Raw genomic sequence first — 21,351 nt, 5'->3', positions numbered from 1 at the left:
ACCTAAAACAACTAGAGAAAGAACAACAAACAAAACCCAAGGTTAGTAGAAGGAAAGAAATCATAAAGATCAGAGCAGAAATAAATGAAACAGACAGACAAAACAATAGCAAAGATCAATAAAACTAAAAGCTGGTTCTTGGAAAGATAAACAAAATTAATAAACCTTTAGCCAGACCCACCAAGAAAAAAGGGAGAGGACTCAAATCAATAAAATTAGAAATGAAAAAGGAGAGTTACAACAGACACCACAGAAATACAAAGGACCATAAGTTGACTACAAACAACTATATGCCAATAAAATGGACAAGCTAGAAGAAATGGACAAACTCTTACAAAGATACAATCTTCCAACACTGAACCAGGAAGAAAAAGAAAATATGAACAGACCAATCACAAGTAGTGAAATTATAGGGCTTCCCTGGTGGCACAGGGGTTGAGAATCCGCCTGCTGATGCAGGGGACACGGGTTCGTGCCCCAGTCCGGGAAGATCCCACGTGCCACAGAGCGGCTAGGCCCGTGAACCATGGCCACTGAGCCTGCACGTCCAGAGCCTGTGCTCCGCAAGGGGAGAGGCCACAACAGTGAGAGGCCCGCATACCGCAAAAAAAAAAAAAAAAAAAAGTGGAACAACAAGTACTGAAATTGAAACAGTGATTAAAAAAATTCCAACAAGCAAAAGTCCAGGACCAGATGGCTTCACAGGCAAATGCTATCAAACATTTAGAGAAGAGTTAACACCTACCCTCCTGAAACCCTTCCAAAAGATTACGGAGAAAAGAACACTCCCAAGCTCATTCTATGAGGCCAACACTACCCTGATACTGAAACTAGACAAAGACACCACACACAAAAAAGAAAATTACAGGCCAGTATCACCAATGAACGGAGACACAAAAATACTCAAAGTACTAGCAAACTGAATCCAACAATATATTAAAAGGATCGCACATCATGATCAAGTGGGATTTATCCCAGGGATGCAAGAATTCTTCAATATCTTCAAATCAATCAGTGTGCTACATACACCACAGTAATAAACTGAATGAAAACCATGTGATCATCTCAATAGATACACAAAAAGCTTCTGAGAAAATTCAACACCGATTTATGATAAAAGCTCTTCAGCAAGTGGGAATAGAGGGAACCTACCTCAACATAATAGAGGCCATATATGACACACCCACAGCTAACATCATTCTCAATGATGAAAACCTGAAAGCGTTCCCTCTAAGATCAGGAACAAGACAAGGATGTCCACTGTCACCACTTTCATTCAAAACACTTTTGGAAGTCCTAGACCCAGCAATCAGAGAAGAAAAAGAAATAAAAGGAATACAAACTGGAAAAGAAGAAGTAAAACTGTCACTGTTTGCAGATGACATGATACTATACATAGAGAATCCTAAAGATGCCACCAGAAAACTATAATCAATGAATTTGGTAAAGTAGCAGGGTACCAAATTAATGCACAGAAATATCTTGCATTCCTATACACTAATGATAAAAAATCTGGAAAAGAAATTAAGGAAACACTCCCATTTACCATTGGAACAAAAAGAATAAAATACCTAGGAATAAACCTACCTAGGGAGACAAAAGACCTGTATGCAGAAAACTATAAGACACTGATGAAAGAAAGTAAAGATGATACAAACGGATGGAGAGATACCATGTGCCTGGATTGGAAGCATCAATATTGTGAAAATGACCATACTACCCAAGGCAATCTACAGATTCTACGCAATCCCTATCAAATTACCAATGACGTTTTTCAGAGAACTAGAACAAAAAATTATTAAAGACACAGAAGACTCCAAGTAATCAAAGCAATCCTGAGAAAGAAAAATGGAGCTGGAGAAATCAGGCTCCCTGACTTGAGACTAACTACAAAGTAACAGTAATCAAAATAGTATGGTAAAGGCACAGAAACAGAAATAGAGATCAGTGGAACAGGATAGAATGCCCAGAAATAAACTCACAAATCTATGGTCACCTAATCTATAACAAAGGAGGCAAGAAAGCTACAGTAATCAAGACAGTATGGTACTGGCACAAAAGCCAGTACAGATCAATGATACAGGATAGAATGCCCAGAAATAAACCCAAGCACATATGGTCACTTAATTTACGACAACAGAGGCAAGAAATACAATGGAGAAAGGAGAGCCTCTTCAATAAGTGGTGCTGCGAAAACTGGACAGCTACATGGAAAAGAATGAAATTAGAACACTCCCTAACACCATACACAAAAATAAACTCCAAATGAATTAAAGACCTAAATGTTAGACCAGACACTATAAAACTCTTAGAGGAAAACATAGCAAAAACACTCTTTGATATAAACCACAGCAAGATCTTTTTTGACCCACCTCCTAGAATTAACAGAAATAAAAACCAAAACAAACAAATGGGAGTTAATTAAACTTAAAAGCTTTTGCACAGCAAAGGAAACGATAATCAAGACGAAAAGCCAACCCTCAGAATGGGAGAAAATATTTGCAAATTAAACAACAAAGGATTAATTTCCAAAGTATACAAACAGCTCATAGAGCTCAATATCAAAAAAACAATCCAGTTAAATAATTGGTGGAAGACCTAAAAAGACATTTCACCAAGGAAGACATACAGATGGCCAAAGAGGAGCATGAAAAGATGCTCAACATCACTAATTATTAGAGAAATGCACATAAAAACTACAATGAGGTATCACCTCACACCAGTCAGAATGGCAATTATGAAAAAAGTAAGAAGGAATGGTGGTGAAAAGGGAACCCTCCTGCACTGTTGGTGGGAATGTAAATTGATACAACCACTATGGAAAACAGTACGGAGGTTCCTTAAAAAACTAAAAATAGAACTACCATATGACCCAGGAATCCCACTACTGGGCATATACCCTGAGAAAACCATAATTCAAAAAGAGACATGTACCACAATGTTCACTGAAGCACTATTTACAATAGCCAGGATATGGAAACAACCTAAGTGTCCATCATCAGATGAATGCATAAAGAAGATGTGGCACATATATACAATGGAATATTACTCAGCCATAAAAAGAAACAAAATTGAGCTATTTGTAATGAGGTGGATAGACCTCGAGTCTGTCATACAGAGTGAAGTAAGTCAGAAAGAGAAAGACAAATACCGTATGCTAACACATATATATGGAATTTAAGAAAAAAAAAAATGTCATGAAGAACCTAGGGGTAAGACAGGAATAAAGACACAGACCTGCTAGAGAATGGACTTGAGGATATGGGGAGGGGGAAGGGTGAGCTGTGAAAAAGCAAGAGAGAGGCATGGACATATATACACTACCAAACGTAAGGTAGATAGCTAGTGGGAAGCAGCCACATAGCACAGGGAGATCAGCTCAGTGCTTTGTGACCGCCTGGAGGGGTGGGATAGGGAGGGTGGGAGGGAGGGAGATGCAAGAGGGAAAAGATACGGGAACATATGTATATGTATAACTGATTCACTTTGTTATAAAGCAGAAACTAACACACCATTCTAAAGCAATTATATCCCAATAAAGATATTAAAAAAAACTGGAATTTTGGAGGAAAAAATAATAAAAAATTAAAAAAATACACAATGGAGAAAAGACAGTCTCTTCAATAAGCGGTGCTGGGAAAAACAGAGAGCTACATGTAAAAGAAATAAATTAGAACACTCTCTAACACCATACACGAAATTCAACTCAAAATGGATCAAAGACCTAAATGAAAGGCCAGACACTATAAAACTCTTAGAAGAAAACATAGGCAGAACACGCTCTGACATAAATTGCAACAATATCTTTTGGGATCTACCTCCTAGAGTAATGATAATTAAAACAAAAATAAACAAATGGGACCTAATGAAACTTAAAAGCTTCTGCACAGCAAAAGAAACCATAAGCAATACAAAAAGACAACCCACACAATGAGAGAAAATATTTGCAAATGAAGCAACCGACAAGGGATTAATGTACAAAATATACAAATGGCTCATACAGCTGAATATCAAAAAACCAATTGCAAAAATGGGCAAGGAAGAAGAACTACAATCCTGCAGCCTGTGGAACAAAAAACCACATGCACAGAAAGACAAGATAAAAAGGCAGAGGGCTATGTACCAGATGAAGGAACAAGATACAACCCCAGAAAAACAACTAAATGAAGTGGAGATAGGCAACCTTCTAGAAAAAGATTTCAGAATGATAGTAAAGATGATCCAGGACCTTGGAAAAACGATGGAGGCAAAGATGGAGAAGATGCAAGAAATGTTTAACAAAGACCTAGAAGAATTAAAGAAGAAACGAACAGAGATGAACAATACAATAACTGAAATGAAAACTACACTAGAAGAAATCAATAGCAGAATAACTGAGGCAGAAGAATGGATAAGTGACCTGGAAGACAGAATGGTGGAATTCATTGCTGCGGAACAGAATAAAGAAAAAAGAAAATAAAGAAAAACCAATAGATGCAGAAAAAAGCTTTTGACAAAATTCAACACCCATTTATGATAAAAACTCTCCAGAAAGTGGGCATAGAGGGAAGCTACCTCAACATAATAAAGGCCATATATGAAAAACCCACAGCAAACATCATTCTCAATGGTAAAAAACTGAAAGAATTTCCTCTAAGATCAGGAATGAGACAAGGATGTCCACTCTCACCACTATTATTCAACATAGTTTTGGAAGTCCTAGCCACGGCAATCAGAGAAGAAAAAGAAATAAAAGGAATACAAATTGGAAAAGAAGAAGTAAAACTGTCAATGTTTGCACATGACACGATACTATACATAGAGAATCCTAAAAATGCCACCAGAAAACTACTAGAGCTAATTTATGAATTTGGTAAAGTTACAGGATACAAAATTAATGCAGAGAAATCTCTTGCATTCCTATACACTAATGATGAAAAATCTGAAAGACAAATTATGGAAACACTCCCATTTACCACTGCAACAAAAAGAAGAAAATACCTAGGAATAAACCTACCTAGGGAAACAAAAGACCTGTATGCAGAAAACTATAAGACACTGATGAAAAAGATTAATGATGATACCAACAGATGGAAAGATATACCATGCTCTTGTATTGGAAGAATCAATATTGGGAAAATGACTATACTACCCAAAGCAATCTACAGATTCAATGAAATCCCTATCAAATTACCAATGGCATTTTTTGTTTTTGTTTTTTTTTGCGGTACGCGGGCCTCTCACTGTTGGGGCCTCTCCCGTTGCGGAGCACAGGCTCCGGACGCGCAGGCTCAGCGGCCATGGCTCATGGGCCCAGCCTCTCCGCGGCATGTGGGATCTTCCCAGACTAGGGCACGAACCGGTGTCCCCTGCATCGGCAGGCGGACTCTCAACCACTGTGCCACCAGGGAAACCCACCAATGGCATTTTTTATGGAACTAGAACCAATCATCTTAAAATCTGTATGGAGACACAAAAGACCCCGAATAGCCAAAGCAGTCTTGAGGGAAAAAAACGGAGCTGGAGGAATCAGACTCCCTGACTTCAGACTATACTACAGAGCTACAGTAATCAAGACAATATGGTACTGGCACAAAAAGAGAAACATAGATCAACAGAACAAGACAGAAAGCCCAGAGATAAACCCACACACCTATGGTCAACTAATCTAGGACAAAGGAGGCAAGGATGTACAACGGAGAAAAGACAGTCTCTTCAATAAGTGGTGCTGGGAAAAGTGGACAGCTACATATAAAAGAATGAAATTAGAATACCACCATACAGAAAAATAAACTCAAAATGGATTAGGGACCTAAATGTAAGACCGGACATTATAAAACTCTTGGAGGAAAACATAGGAAGAACACTCTTTGACATAAATCACAGCAAGATCTTTTTTGATCCACCTCCTAGAGTAATGGAAATAAAAACAAAAATAAACAAATGGGAACTAATGAAACTTCAAAGCTTTTGTACAACAAAGGAAACCATAAGACGAAAAGACAACCCTCAGAATGGGAGAAAATATTTGCAAAGGAATCAACGGACAAAGGATTAATCTCCAACATATATAAACAGCCCATCCAGGTCAATATGAAAGAAACAAACAACCCAATCCAAAATTGGGCAGAAGACCTAAATAGACATTTTTCCAAAGAAAACATACAGATGGCCAAGAAGCACATGAAAAGCTGCTCAACCTAATTATTAGAGAAATGCAAGTCAAAAGTACAATGAGGTATCACCTCACACCAGTTAGAATGGGCATCATCAGAAAATCTATAAAGAACAAATGCTGGAGAGGATGTGGAGAAAAGGGAACCGTCTTGCACTGTTGGTGGGAATGTAAATTGATACAGCCACTATAGAGAACAGTATGGAGGTTCCTTAAAAAACTACAAATAGAACTACCATATGATCCAGCAATCCCACTACTGGGCATATACCCAGAGAAAACCATAATTCAAAAAGACACATGCACCCCAGTGTTCAATGCAGCACTATTTACAATAGCCAGGTCATGGAAGCAACCTAAATGCCCACTGACAGACGAATGGATAACGAAGTTGTGGTACATATATACAATGGAATATTACTCAGCCATAAAAAGGAATGAAATTTGTTGAGACATGGATGGATCTAGAGACTGTCATACAGAGTGAAGTAAGTCAGAAAGAGAAAATCAAGTATCGTATATTAATGCACGTATGTGGAACCTAGAAAAATGGTACAGACACCAAGGGGGAAAACCGCGGTGGGGTGGGGATGGTGGTGTGCTGAATTGGGCGACTGGGATTGACATGTATACACTGATGTGTATAAAATTGATGACTAATAAGAACCTGCAGTATAAAAAAACAAAAAAAACAACTAATACTGAACTTTCTTTGGGTTATTTGTATGGAAATATGTTAATATAAATGTTTCAGACATTACAGGAAACTTCTAAAAATCTTATACGTTCTGGTTTAATGTTGTAAGTCATAATTCTAGTTATTACTTTAAAATGTGTATCTTCTCAGAAATAACTAAATTTCCTTGTCAATTGCATTATTATGAACTTTCATCAAATCTTTATCCGTGGTCATTTTTAAGTCTTTTGTCATTTACAGACAGTTCTGGGTGTACTGTGATGCTTTTGCAAAAGTGTTCCTGATAAAAGGGTTTCATCTTCGAGGAATTCATGGAAAAGACTCTGACAAGTACAGGTTTCTGGTAACTGACTATACTGCTGAACTGAATAAGCATTTTCAGAGCTCTAATGGACAACTGATGAATTCGTCAAAGTGCTAACAAAAGATCAAGACGACAAAAAAAATTAATTACATGGGACTGAGTGAACTGATGAGGATGATTATAATTTTTGTGACTTTGTTTGAATTAAAAAAAAAAATGGGCAAAAGATCTAAATAGACATTTCTCCAAAGAAGACATACAGATGGCCAAAAAGCAAAAGAAAGATGCTCAACATCACTAATTATCAGAAAAAAGCAAATCAAAATTACAATGAGGTATCACCTCACACTGGTCAGAATGGCCATCATCAAACATTCTACAAACAGTAAATGCTGGACAGGGTGTGGGAAAAAGATACCCTCCTGCACTGTTGGTCGAATGTAAATGGTACAACCACTATGGAGAACAGTATGAGGTTCCTTAAAAAACTAAAAACAGAACTACCATATCCAGCAATCCCACTCCTGGGCATACATCTGAAGAAAACTATAATATTTACGAAAGGATACATGCATCCCTATGTTCATAGTAGCACTATTTACAATAGCCAAGACATGGAAGCAACCTAAATGTCATCCCAAATTATTTACAAAACAGAAAGAGTCACAGATGTAGAAAACAATCTTATGATTACCAGGGAGGATGGGATCTTGGGAGGGAAAAATTGGGAGACTGGGCTCGACATATACACTAGTATATATAAAATAGATAACTAATAGGGACCTACTGCATAGCACAGAGAACTCTACTCAATACTCTGTAATGGCCAATACGGGAACAGAAGCTAAAAGAGTGGATATATGTATATATATAACTGATTCATTTTGCTGTACACCTGAAACTAACACCACATTGTAAATCAACTATGTTCCAACAACAACAAAAGAATCCAAAGACTTGGACTGTAATCCAAACTTCTTTATTAATATTTTAACTCTGGGTGAACTATCTATCCTCTGTGCATATCAGGCTTCTTATCTGTAAAATGATTAAAGATGATAACCTTTCCTAACCACATTACAGGGCTACTTTCTAGTAGACTGTGAGATATATAAATGCTCGGGTATTTTCTCTTTTTTCCTGGCCATGATGCACGGCATGTGGAATCTTAGTTCCCGGATCAGGGATCGAACCTGTGACCCCTGTGGTGGAAGCACGGAGTGTTAACCACTGGACCGCCAGGGAAGTCCCGCTGGGATGTTTTCTTACTTTGCCAAAACAAAGTCACAAAGTTACGTGCGAACTGCAAAGAGTTCTTAGTGTATCCTATCTTAGTTCATAGCAATTAGAAGCATTTTGGAAGCAGATAACGAGCGAATCAAGCTAGACTTCTAGAAAAAGGGGCAACAGGAAGGTTTGGGATATGACGGCCTAACGGTCAACGGTGAGAGCACTGGCAGTCTGGTCTAATGCACAGAAACAGCTCAAAGGGCCCTTCACATTTCTAGGACCCAGGGAGGTGAGAAGGGGGTGGGAGCACCATCCACTCGTTAATCTACTTATCAAATACTTAATCACAGAAAACATGATGTATCGATACAAGGTGTCTTTTCATTGATGATCCTCAGTCAGTTTGTTTAAAGAAAGTAATAAGACTGTTCTAAGTTATTTTTGGAGTAAGACAGGTTTAAATATATTCTAACTGAAGAGAATAGCAAAATATAAAATGCATGGCTATTTAGGTCCAATATGGTTAAAGTGAGAACATGTGATTGGCTCTTAAATGGGTAAATTTTTACTCATTTACTGAAAAATTCACATATGTGGAACTAACTCCAATGATATCACATAGTGATGTACTGTAACATCTATATTCACATTACTCAAATGACTACTTTAGGTAAGAATATATTAAAAAAAAGAGGGACTTCCCTGGTGGCGCAGTGGTTAAGAATCCGCCTGCCAATGCAGGTGTGCTCCGCAACGAGAAGCCACCGCAATGAGAAGCCTGTGCACCGCAAGGAAGAGTAGCCCCTGCTCGCCACAACTAGAGAAAGCCCTCAGGCAGCAACAAACACCCAATGCAGCCAAAAATAAATAAATAAATTTTTTAAATTTTAATAAATAAAATTAAAATCTATAGGTCTATTTAAGTAAACTTGCTCAGTCTGCGAAGCTTATGGCCATAGGCTATCGGTTAATTTTCTGCTCCTCTGTGGTAACACTGTTTTGTGGCACAAACTTGATTTTACCCTAGTACCAAATAATTTCCCACCTAACATGACAAGTTAGGTTTTATAGGTATCTTAGGCCTATTTACAACATCTTTATATTTTTACACGGTACTTTCATAATGCCATGCAAATTCTAAGAAAAAAAAAAATCTGTTTTTCTTCCAAAAGTCAATTCTTCAATTTCAAACAAAAGGACTTGGATTTTCTAGTAAGTAACCCTCAGTATTGAGATGATATGTATTATTGTGACTGTGGCTATGCATTATTTTAACACAATAAAGTTATATTATTAAAAGAGTCATAGAAACCTTTTCTAGCAATAAGTTAGTATGAAAAGTAGTCTTGGGAAGAACAGTGTATTTAGGGGAAAAAAACCAGTCATCTGGCCATTCAATAATCCAGCGTGGCCTGCCTCTTTCATATGCATCGAGCCATGTTCCTATTAGTGTTGCTCAATTCTCAGAATAGATGAACTTAAAAGAAACTATTTCTTTGTAGAGACAACAAACTAATACGTAAACATAGGCAATGAGTACAAACAGCCTTCGGAAGACAGGTTTGGTTCTGAAGAGCTAGAACACCTCGTAAGAAATATACTTCAGTAACCAAAGGAGGCTGTCTGGAGACTGCAGGGCAGAACCTCTACAACAGCTGAGGGCCCGTCTTGATGCTGCAACTCAGTCAGCCCTGCAGGGGACAGTCCTCAAACTTTACCTAACTTGATGGCAAGCAAGAATCATGTACATCAATGACAGGCTTTTCATAGAGACAAATTACCAGATAGGAATCTTGAAGGAAATTCTGAAATGTGCATAAACGAGATTTTAAAAGTTAACTAAGTACTACGAACTAAGAACTTAATTTGTCCTATACAGTTAAATTTTTAAGAACAGAAGTGGGGAAGAAGACATGTCGATGAGAAAGAAATTAATCAGATATAATAAATTTGAAACCGTTCATTTTATTTATATATGCCACAATGACCTTAGTATTAACAAAAGTCATAGGGTCCCATTTGGTCTCTTCACTCCACATTTATCCAGGAAACGAAGCTACTGAGTTGTATTTTAACAGCAATCTGACACCTCTTACATTTCCACAAAAGCAGTTCAGTGTACTTTTCCTACAGATTTAAAACAAACAAGCTGTTTCCTTTCCAGGAAGCTACAAATGTCATCCCTTTGCTTACCTAGTAACTGTAGGGACAAACTTGTTTGCTGTATCCAGGATACTCACCTACCTACCTTATAAGTCTCTGTTTTGTTAAGTCTTTTGTTAACGCTATCCAGTAAGTGAGCATACAATGCAGCATAATTTTGTGTTTATAAAAGCCTTATTGACTTTCTGGTTCTAAACACTTGAGGGATCATTTAGACAACTCAGTGTACTTTAGATATGGGGGATAGCAATAGTGGCAGAGCCCTGATAAAAACCCTCTATTGGTTTCTATTATACTGCTCTCTATTTTCCCTTAGATGAAAAATTAAGGAGTAAGAGTTCAGCTGAGTAAATTTAAAGCGTCTTCTGAAATTCACCGAAACCTCTATAAAAGACAGCAAATACATACAAATTCTAATCCTCTGCTAAGTGCATGAGAACTTATGTTACAGTAATAAATAAATAACAAGCATTCTAATATCAGGTAAAGCCTAATATTTTATAAGGGAAATGCAATAAATACGTCTGCAAAAGGCAACTAACTGAACTTAAGAGATTAAATATTACTAAAAAGCTGACCTCCAAGTTGCTTTGGCAGCAGGGGGCATGAGAATCCATGGGAGAGTACCCTCCTTTCTGAATTCAAATCCTTTAAAAGTTTTAAAGTATTTATTCGGAAGAAAGGTAGCTACAAAGAGTTTAGAAAAACAGATGACTTGGCAAACTACGTAAGAGATTAATTTTTCATTGTTCATTTTCTTCTCTTTGATGCTCACATTAAGTATGTATGCTCAATGTCTATAATACACTGGGCACAGTGCCATCATTAAGAATGTATGTACCTGTTACACAGGTACACATGACTATGCCTGGAGGCCCCACCTGTATGTTCCACCCACATACTTACGGAATTCATCCCACTGAACAGGTCTCCTGACCCCACGTGAGCCGTGTGCACAAAGTTTGTGGGCTCTCCAATCATACTTCGGTCAATCCGCCGGCGCCTTTTCTAAAATATAAGGAGTAACGTGTTGAGAAAATGATCTTGTTAACAAAAACTTATTCTGATAGATTTATATACTATGCACAAATGACTTCGTATAATAATATTTTTGCCCAGGACACAAAAATACCTAAATCTTGGTATCACCACAATCACCTCTTATGATGAGATACCCCAGAGAAATATATGCACAAAAAAATGATTGGTAAAGTAAAATAATAGGTTATTATTTAGAACTTAAAATAGATTATTTGGTCTGACTTTGGCCATCCATATATTTGTATAGCAACCATTTAAGTTTTATTCTTTTAAAAAATGAGACAAATGTAAAATTATCATCTGTAACCATCATTCTTAGCAAAGACGACAGTGTGACTTAAGTGCAGCATTCCGATTTTAAACAAAACATTCTAGCTTGCATCATTAACAGACTGATGCTACTTTGATGGTTGTTACTGAGATTATACCCAACTACCCTTCACCCGGAAGGAATCTGTCAGCTATCTGTGCAGGGGAGGTTTGGCTCTAGCCCATTCACTGATTTCTGGCCTATTCTGGCTGCAAACGAAACCCTGTCCAAGCAGCCACCCAGGCTGCAGCTTACTGCCTCTTCCTCATTTCTGACCCCACTTCCCAGCAGCTTCCCAGGAACTTCAGCCACAGGCTGCAATCCTTGTTCTACCAATGTGCCCTCCGCCTCACAAGACACTTCCCCACCCTGCTGCTGTGTTAAACTGACCATCCGACATTTTTCCACAGAAGAAGGTTATCATCAGACCCGAGTGTTCCGTGGCTCCTTAGATACTGTGATCAACTGAGAGGGGCCACGGGCACAGCTGGCTTACTGTCCTAATACCATCTCTGTGTATCCCCATTTTCTTCCCTTTCAACAGAATACGTCTCCTGAAAATGCCATCTGCATCAAAACTAAGGCAAGTTACAAAGTTGTTGGATTAGGTTAGGTTGCCTCTGAACATAGTATTTTAAGTCTTCATCTACTGAAATGTTGCTATGCTCTTGATAAATCCTAAAAACTTATCCAGATAGACAGACACAGGTGACAGCTCCTCAGGATTAGAACATAATTTTCTACAAAGCCACAGAAGTGGAGAGTTCATACATTAATTTTAGAAGCTAGTATATATTGTTTTACTGCCCTCTAGCTTTTATTGCCACAGATTAGAATCCCAAAAGCCTGTTGTTTTCCCTTGAAGTTATGTTCATCCTCAGAGTTGAACAGTGACTCTGGACTATCTCCAGGTTTGCTGGTTTTCCCTTCCAGTGTTCTGTATGGCATATGGAAGTCCCTCTCTATCTGAACATGGGTTTTCCTATAGCTTAGTAAAGTTTTCTTGTATTATTTCTTTGATATTGCTCCTTGTGTTCTTTTTTGCTATTTCCAGAGCTTCTGTTATGTGGACATCTGAATGTGTGTTTGTGTGTCTAAGGGGGGGTCGGGGGGAGGAGGGACGGAGGGAGGGAGAGCGTGTGTGTGTCTGTGTGTATGCACGTGTGTGTGTATAATCTTCCTAGTTTCTTCCATTACTTGTTTCCTCTTTATAGTTTCACTGCATTAGAAAATAATGCCACTTGACCCTCTTTAGGAATCCACAACTGTTTTCGTACAGTCCAGAGAGAAAAAAAAATTTTTTTAATGATTTAAATTTATTTATTTATGGCTGCGTTGGGTCTTCGTTTCTGTGCGAGGGCCTTCACCAGTTGTGGCAAGCGGGGTCCATTCTTCATCGCAGTGCACGGTCCTCTCACTATCGCGGCCTCTCTTGTTGCGGAGCACAGGCTCCAGACGCGCAGGCTCAGTAATTGTGGCTCACGGGTCCAGTTGCTCCGCAGCATGTGGGATCTTCCCAGACCAGGGCTCGAACCCGTGTCCCCTGCATTGGCAGGCAGATTCTCAACCACTGCGCCACCAGGGAAGCCCCAGAGAGGAAATATTTTAAGCCTGCAGGTCATACAGTCTCTGTCAAAGCTCTGGCTCTACTCTGTCATCACAGTGTGTAAGCAGCCACAGACAATGTGAGAACAAATGAGTATAGCTGTGTTCCAGTAAACATTTATGCACAAAAAAGGGTGGCAGGTGACATAATGGCCCATAAGTTCTGGCTTGCTGACCCCAGCTCTAGATCAGTAATTTTTTTTCAGTGGTAGATACATTATTATTTTTCTCCAATTATGATTATGTTTTGGAAGCTCTTTGCTACGCAATATTTTTAATCTCTTTGAGAATTTGTATTACATGTTTTCCTTTTTTCCTATCAAAGACGCCTGACTGAATGAATTATAGTCTATAACACCCAGGAGTAAAATATTCATTCCTGTACTTCTCCAAATTTAGTTACTTCAAGCCCCTTTTTGAAGGGTTAAGAAATTCAATAGTTCCTCTGGGGCAGTGTCCCATAGGGTTGTATAAAAATTTCAGGTTAAAATGGTGTCAGTAAGCCAAGGAAGGGTCTAGATCCCTTGTCTATGCTCTTCAATTTTCTGTTTCTTAGCACAACGCACCAATTTCCTGCTCTCTTTTCCTTACATGGTGCTACTTAAGGAGGCTCACACAGATTCCCTGCCCCTAACCACAGACTTGTCACCCGCAGCCATCCTTTGATGTGGGAGGCCAAGTGCCACCAATGCAGGATAGTCTCTTCCACCCTGTTTCCCATTTTTTTCTACAAACTCCTAAGTTTGTCTATTTTTACCCACCCCATTCAACATACTTCCCCTTCATACTATTCTCTTCTGAGATGATACAGCACAAATCCCTAAATGAGCCTTGAGAAGCAATGCTACCTTCTCTTTTCTAGGATTGAGGTAGGGAAAAGACGATGTTAACAGTAGTTTTGTGTCTGTTTTCTTCTTGGTAACATACTGTTACATTATCATTAAATTTGTCTTGTTAGAAAACTATGTTTCTCAAAGCACATCCAAGTGCATCTTCACCAGCAGAGGACATGAGTTTTCTTGATACCTGAGTAGGACAAATTGTTGGGGTTTCTTCCACAGTACGCCCCCTGACGTACTGAAGGAGAAGGAGGCTTCCAGGGTCTCGGCACACCCCAGACTGAGCAGAAAAGGCTAGACGTCTACAGATGAAGACAAAGGATGGCGGTTATGTTCCATGGGCTCATGGCGTCTGCCAGACTGAAGACTTCCCCGAAGGCCTTGTGAGGCTAGCCTGCAGGGGCAACAGCTCCCGAGGTACAGATGGTGCCACCTGGCTCAGCCAGAGGGTCTGCTGAAGCAGGTGATGGGCTGGCCTATTTCAGAGAATAAGATCTCTTCCAGATCGTCCCTTGCCCTGTGAACACATAGGACTTCTAACAGTTCTGAATCCACATCATTTCCTCTGGAAGGGTGTGTCTGGGCCTGAGCAGATGGCTACACCTGGCCCACGAATCCACAATAAGGGATTTATTCTAACAGTCGAATTATTGCAAGAAGATGCTGGGAGAGAGGAGTCACCATGGAGCACTCAGGCCACCAGCCATCTCACCCAGAAATGTTTCTTGAAAGATTAATGAATGGATGTGCTTCTAGGTCGATATGCTTCTGAAAGAGGCATATTAATATACACTTATGCTTATTAATATAAGCATAATATGACACTCTGAATAATGAGGGAGGATGTTCAAAAGGAGACAACTAAACTGGTTCAAAAGAGACTACTCTTGGGGCTTCCCTGGTGGCGCAGTGGTTGAGAGTCCACCTGCCGATGCAGGGGACATGGGTTCGTGCCCCGGTCCGGGAAGATCCCACATGCCGCGGAGCGGCTGGGCCCGTGAGCCATGGCCGCTGAGCCTGCGTGTCCGGAGCCTGTGCTCCACAACGGGAGAGGCCACAACAGAGAGAGGCCTGTGTACCGCAAAAAAAAAAAAAAAAAGAGAGACTACTCTCACAGTGAAAAGCAAAGGACAGGAAGACACCGACTTCCTTCTGTCACAGCAATTATGTTAGGTAATTAATTTATAATCTGAAAATAATGACTACTTTTCAACTTGAACTTTACTGAGTTGGGAATGAGACTTTTCCTTTAGTACTGAAAGGGTTCTTCATGCCATCTACTCTAACCTGGATTGTAGGGTTAGAAGTAGAAGTTTTCTGTCTTTCCTTCTTTAAGGCTAGAAGGAGCACAACTTTTAAAGCAGGGGGATAACATGATCAAAATGGTTTTAAAAGGCATAATAGCTACAGATGGAAAGCAGGTTGGAGGGGTCCAAAAGAAAAATTATTAGAGTAATGTTGGTGAAAGGAGATTACTTGCATTCAACTAACAGCAGCATAAATGGAACATGTACAGATTCAAGCTGTGTTCAGTGGGTAAAATCAAAAGCATCTGGTTGTTGACTGGATTTGAGAATTGAGACGTAACAGTTAAGAAAGATGCACAGATTTCAGATCTGAATAGAGTGTACTCGATTTAATGGATTACATAATACTGGAAGAGGGTCAGTCTTTAGGAAGAAGATGAAAGATTCTGTTTAAGACACACCGAATTTGAGACATCTATGAGACATTCAAGTGAGGTTATCAAGAGGTCAAGTTGAATACACAGATATAGGATTCTGAAAAGGGCTAAACTAGAGATAGGAAATTGAGAGTCACCAGAATAAAGCTGTCCAAGTTAATGAGACTTCCTAGGAAGAAAAGTGCACAGAGGAACTCTATATAAGGTTGGTCAGGAAAATAAGCCATTAAAGGAGGCCAAAAAGGAACAGCCTAAAAGTTAGGAGGAAAGTCAGATGTGACTTCTTCAAAGTGTGAAGGAGGGGTTAGGCAATACTCTGCAAGCTGGTGGGAGGTCAGGTGAAGAGAAACATGTTTCCAGGATTCAGCAACATGAAGTGAGCACCTTGGTGATGCTGTGCCAGCACAGTGACAGGAGCTCCAGACATCAGCGGGGGAGTGAGGGGCATCCAGGAGGCGGGGAAATGGAGAACTCCAACACAGACAAGTGGACAAAGTCTGGTCTCTGAACAGGAGAAGACAGACAGCTGTAGCTCAAGGGAGAAGAGGTAATGAGGACAGATTGAATTTTTTCCCTTAAATATGACAAAGACTTGACTATGCTTAATTTCTGATGAGGCAAATCAGAAAAGACAGAGACAGAAGGTAAAGAAAAATAAAGATTATCAATATTACAAGCCTTCCAGAGAAGGCAGGAGGGATAGGATCCAGACACAGGCTGAGGTGTTCTTTAGACTTCTGTTATAACTTTCTTAATCAAAAACCTGGATTCTAAGTATAATTAAATATTTTAAGATACAAAAACATAATATTTTTCAGCCACAAGGTAGACATTTAAAGAACAGCCCACTTTTCTGGTGTGCTATATTGAGAGCACAGGGTACAGACTAGATTTAAATCGTGGGCAAACAAGGGGAATTCCAGAGTCAGGCCTCTGCAGAGAAAAACAGGAAATGGTGCACTCCACTCTGATATGTATTAACTGCTGTCAGTAGCCCAGTCACAGTTTTTCCTGGAAACATACTTTATTCTTCTTGATTCCTTATAGGGAACTTTACTAAAACTTTCGACCATGTGAATAATTCTTGCCATCCTTAAAATATTAACTGTTATTCTGCATAAGGCCAAAGACTAGAGGTACACAAAAACGAGTAGTTGTATTACAGTGAAGGGGATTAGGGAAAATGTCTCTTCCCATTTAATGTATGTCAATTATGCCTCACTGAAGCTGTTTAAATCATAGAGTTACATACTAAAAACTTGTTCAATGAAATGTGATATCCAGAATTTGCTTTTAATTATCCAGTGGAGGGGGGTTAATAGGTGAAACAAGATGGTCCCCCCATCAATAACTACTGAAGTTGGGGACTACACACACGGGCAGGTGGCGGGCCGAGGTGTAAGGGGGTCCTCTTCTTTCCCTAATAAGTTTTTAAAAATAAGTTTTTTAAAAGATATGCTAATTCATTTATTTTCCTCCTAGTCTTACAACTTTACATAAAAACTTATGCACTGTGTACTAGTAAAAATGCTGTGACACAAGTACGAATAAACATTTACTTTCATGTCTGATTTCCATCAGAACGTAATCTTGTCCTCATTCTTTCAGATGCTTTACAATTCTAAAATTCTCTACCCACTTCCTGTCTTCCTCCCCAAACTATAGAAGATATATGTGAAGTTTTTCAGAAATACACTGCAGAGCTACCTCATCAATATAAGGCTAGCTACAGTATCCATTTAGTTTAACACTGCTCATTATATGCTTCATTCATGCACTCCCATCACATGTTCCTTCTTTGAAAATAAAAATTACTTGGCAAATATTTATTTTAAAAACCTGGAATGTAAAATTTACAGAAAAGATTATTCTGAGATTATTCTACCAAAAGACCCCTCTTCTCTGGTTTCACACTCATATCTGGCTACCACCTCCATCCCTCTCCTTCTGTGTATATCGTGTATGGTGGCCTTCTCCAATACATCCTAGGTCCCCTTTCTTTCCTCTCCCATGTCTTCACCTTATTAGCTCTATGCTGATGACTAGTAAGTCTATTTTCTCTTTTCTGGGCATTAGGCTACACATCCAAGTGCTTACCGGACATGTCCATGTGAACGTTGAGAGGATACTCAAATTTCCTATGTCCACAACTGAACATATATAATCTTATTTCTGTAATCTATTCTTTCTCTTCGTGCCCCATTTTGGTGAACACTTCCACCAGTACTTCAAGCCAGGTGTGAAGACTGTCCCTCACTCCTCCTCCTTCCTCATACTATCACATCACATCAGCATCACATCCTGTGGATTCTACCCTTTCACTCTCTCCATCCCCATGTCACTGCCACAGCCTTACTGCAGTCCATACCGCCTTCCACCTACATCACTATAGTAGCCTCCAAACTAATTTGCTTCAAACTTTACAACATTCCTTCCCCTCCCAATATTCTTTGCACTGGATTTAGATAGACCTTTCTAAAGTACAAAACTGATGCTGCTCACCACTTTAAAATCCCTCAATGGCTTTCCAAAACTTGCAGGCTAAATTCAAAATCCCAAAGCCTATGAAATCCTGTTTCTCTCTCTAGCCTCCTCTTTTTTTTTTTTTTTTTTTTTTTGCGGTACGCAGGCCTCTCACTGTTGTGGCCTCTCCCGTTGCGGAGCACAGGCTCCAGACGCACAGGCTCAGCGGCCATGGCTCACGGGCCCAGCCGCTCCGCGGCATGTGGAATCCTCCCGGACCGGGGCACAAACCCGTGTCCCCTGCATCGGCAGCCGGACTCTCAACCACTGCGCCACCAGGGAAGCCCTAGCCTCCTCTTTTAATACTTTCTTGCATTCTAAGCTTTCATCTGCTACTTGAAATTCCCTAAATATGCTATGATCTCGCTCTCTCTCACTTCTCTGCCCTTGACCTGAAAGGATCCTTCCTACTGCTCCTTGACTAACTCAGGCCTCATACCCTCTGCTCTGAGGTTAGATGCTCCTCCTCTCTGCTCCCAGAGAACCTTGTGTTCACCTCCACCAAAGTAAAATTTACATCTCGCACCAAACTGAAACTGTCCACTGGATGGCACATGTGCTCCTATATGGAGAGGGCATATAAAATGTTAGCTCACAAGGACCAGCGCCATACAGAGCACAAAGCAATTCATCAACACACGTTTTTTAAATGAATGCATTTATGAATATATAAACATTACAATCACATTGTTTTTAAGGCTTAACATTTTAAACATTTTTTGTAGCAATATAAATGTTCCATCTCCCTCACATTTCTACAATATTGATCAAATATAGCTTCTAGGAAAACAGTGATTACTCAATCACTTAAAAGTTGAAACTTCCTCTAAGACTTTCTCTGGGCAGCTTCGTGTGCAAACACATGCCACTGAGGAGCAATTTAAGGCCAGATCCCAGAGGGTAACAGGAGGCCTAAGGTAAAAGCACAGGTGGAACAACCTCAGGTCCTTCTAGAAATGGAGATAAAATGTAAATAAAGAACAAAATGGTCTGCCATCTGGAACAGGGGAAAAAAGCTAGGGCTTTCGGGCTACAAGATAGCAATCACTTATGCCAATGTGGACTAAATATTTGAAAGGTTGAAAGAGAGTGATATACTACTGACTTAACCCTGCGACCGGGAGAGAGAAAGCTGAGAGAGTATAACCACATCCCCTACCTATGAATATATCAAATAAACCCACGATTCCCAGACTGTGTCAAGTAGCTGGCAAACATCAAGGGACCCCATGTGGTATTTTCAATTTGAGGGAAACACAATGATACTCAACATGAAGCAGCCTGGGACCTGGGCCCCTTTGCTGCAGTGCTTGCACCTGGACACACCTCTCCTCGAGCAACAGAATACAAAGAAACTGTAGGGGACTAAAAATAACTGCCTGCATGCCCAGTTGGGGCAAATTCCGAACAGAAGATAAAAAGAGACCAAAACACCCAAATGCCACCACTTTCGAAGAGCCCAGAGCAAAAGCAGGGGGTCAGGACTTCCCTGGTAGCACAGCCTGCCAATGCAGGGGACACAGGTTTGATCCCTGGTCCAGGAAGATCCCACATGCCACGGAGCAACTAAGCCCGTGCGCCACAATTCCTGAGCCTGCGCTCTAGAGCCCATGAGCCACGACTGCTGAGGCCCACTCGCCTGGAGCCCATGCTCTGCAACGGGAGAGGCCACCACGATGAGAAGCCCACGCACTGCAGTGAATAGTAGCCCCCACTCGCCACAACTAGAGAAAGCCCGTGTGCAGAAACACAGACCCAATGCAGCCACACATACATACATAAGTTAATTAGTTTATAAAAAAGCAGGGGGTCAGGAGCAAAAGCAGGGCACTGCACATGCCCCCTGCACACACCACCACAAAGGGGTGGGCAAACCACCTAAGCCGGCCCTCCAGCCCGACTCCTACCTTCATCCCATATAAGGAACAAGCTTGCCCTGCCTCAGGGAGTGAGCAAGCAAGGGTAACTGTTGTTTGTTCCCCCTCACCTCCCCACTATAGCAGGGGTTCCAATAAAGCCTTGCCTGAATTTCTTGTCTGGCTTCTGGTCAACTTCTATTGATTAAGAAGGCCAAGAACCCTGGTCGGTAACAAACATACGTACAATACTGTGTGAACTAACTCAAGATAATTCAAAATTTCAATCTTAGAGAACACACTCTTTTCAACAACGCATCTTTGCAAAGCACAGTTTTTCAGTGCCTGCTGTGTAAAAAGCCCAAGTATTGTACAAAAGTCAGTATAGAACTGGAAAAGAGGCTGGTGGTGTTCAGTCTGATCCTACAGTTTGAGGAGTTGTGTAAAGCCTAATAGGCACACATATCCCATAGGTAATCAAGGTTATTTGGGAAAGAAATAAAAATTTAGTTTTTCTTTCTATATATGTGTATTATTTTTTCAAATGGTGACTCAGTTTTTAGAACATAAGTACTAAGTTGTTTAGACCAAACTAGTTAATAAATAAATCCATAAAGCATTTCTCTTGGCCTGGGAACACCATGAAAAAAATTACTGATGTGTTAAGGGCAACAAACACAGAAGTTTGGGAGCCTCTGAAATAAGCTAACTTTTTGAAATATTGAGAGTATAACTAGGCACTGGGCATTTCTTAAAAAATCAGTAACTTTTTATACTATTCTACTGACAGTGTTCCCCTAAATACATGAGCTGCTTTCAAATTGCATCCTATTATCCATCCAGTTCATACAACAGTGGGGAAAAAATGACTAACAAAAGCTAAAATAACATAAAAATAGATTTGATTTTTTTTTTTATAGTAAAGGAAAAGGATTTTCCTAGTGA

The 21,351-nt window shown here is 39.8% G+C and overlaps 1 protein-coding gene across 7 annotated transcripts in view; it reads right to left on the bottom strand.

Moving 5' to 3' along the window:
• The window catches only part of CDC42SE2 (CDC42 small effector 2), a 111,582-nt gene that overhangs the window by 7,493 nt on the left and 82,738 nt on the right, over positions 1-21,351 (bottom strand). For all 7 annotated transcript variants that reach the window (XM_060296172.2, XM_060296173.2, XM_060296175.2 and 4 more), the window contains one exon: positions 11,455-11,556. In XM_060296172.2, the coding sequence (XP_060152155.1) occupies positions 11,455-11,556 (102 nt within the window). The remainder of the gene's footprint in view (positions 1-11,454; positions 11,557-21,351) is intronic.

This window comes from Globicephala melas, chromosome 3, assembly GCF_963455315.2.
Source record: "Globicephala melas chromosome 3, mGloMel1.2, whole genome shotgun sequence".
NCBI lineage: Eukaryota > Metazoa > Chordata > Mammalia > Artiodactyla > Delphinidae > Globicephala > Globicephala melas.
Note: the sequence above shows the minus strand (reverse complement) of the source record. Positions and strands in the feature narration are given on the sequence as shown.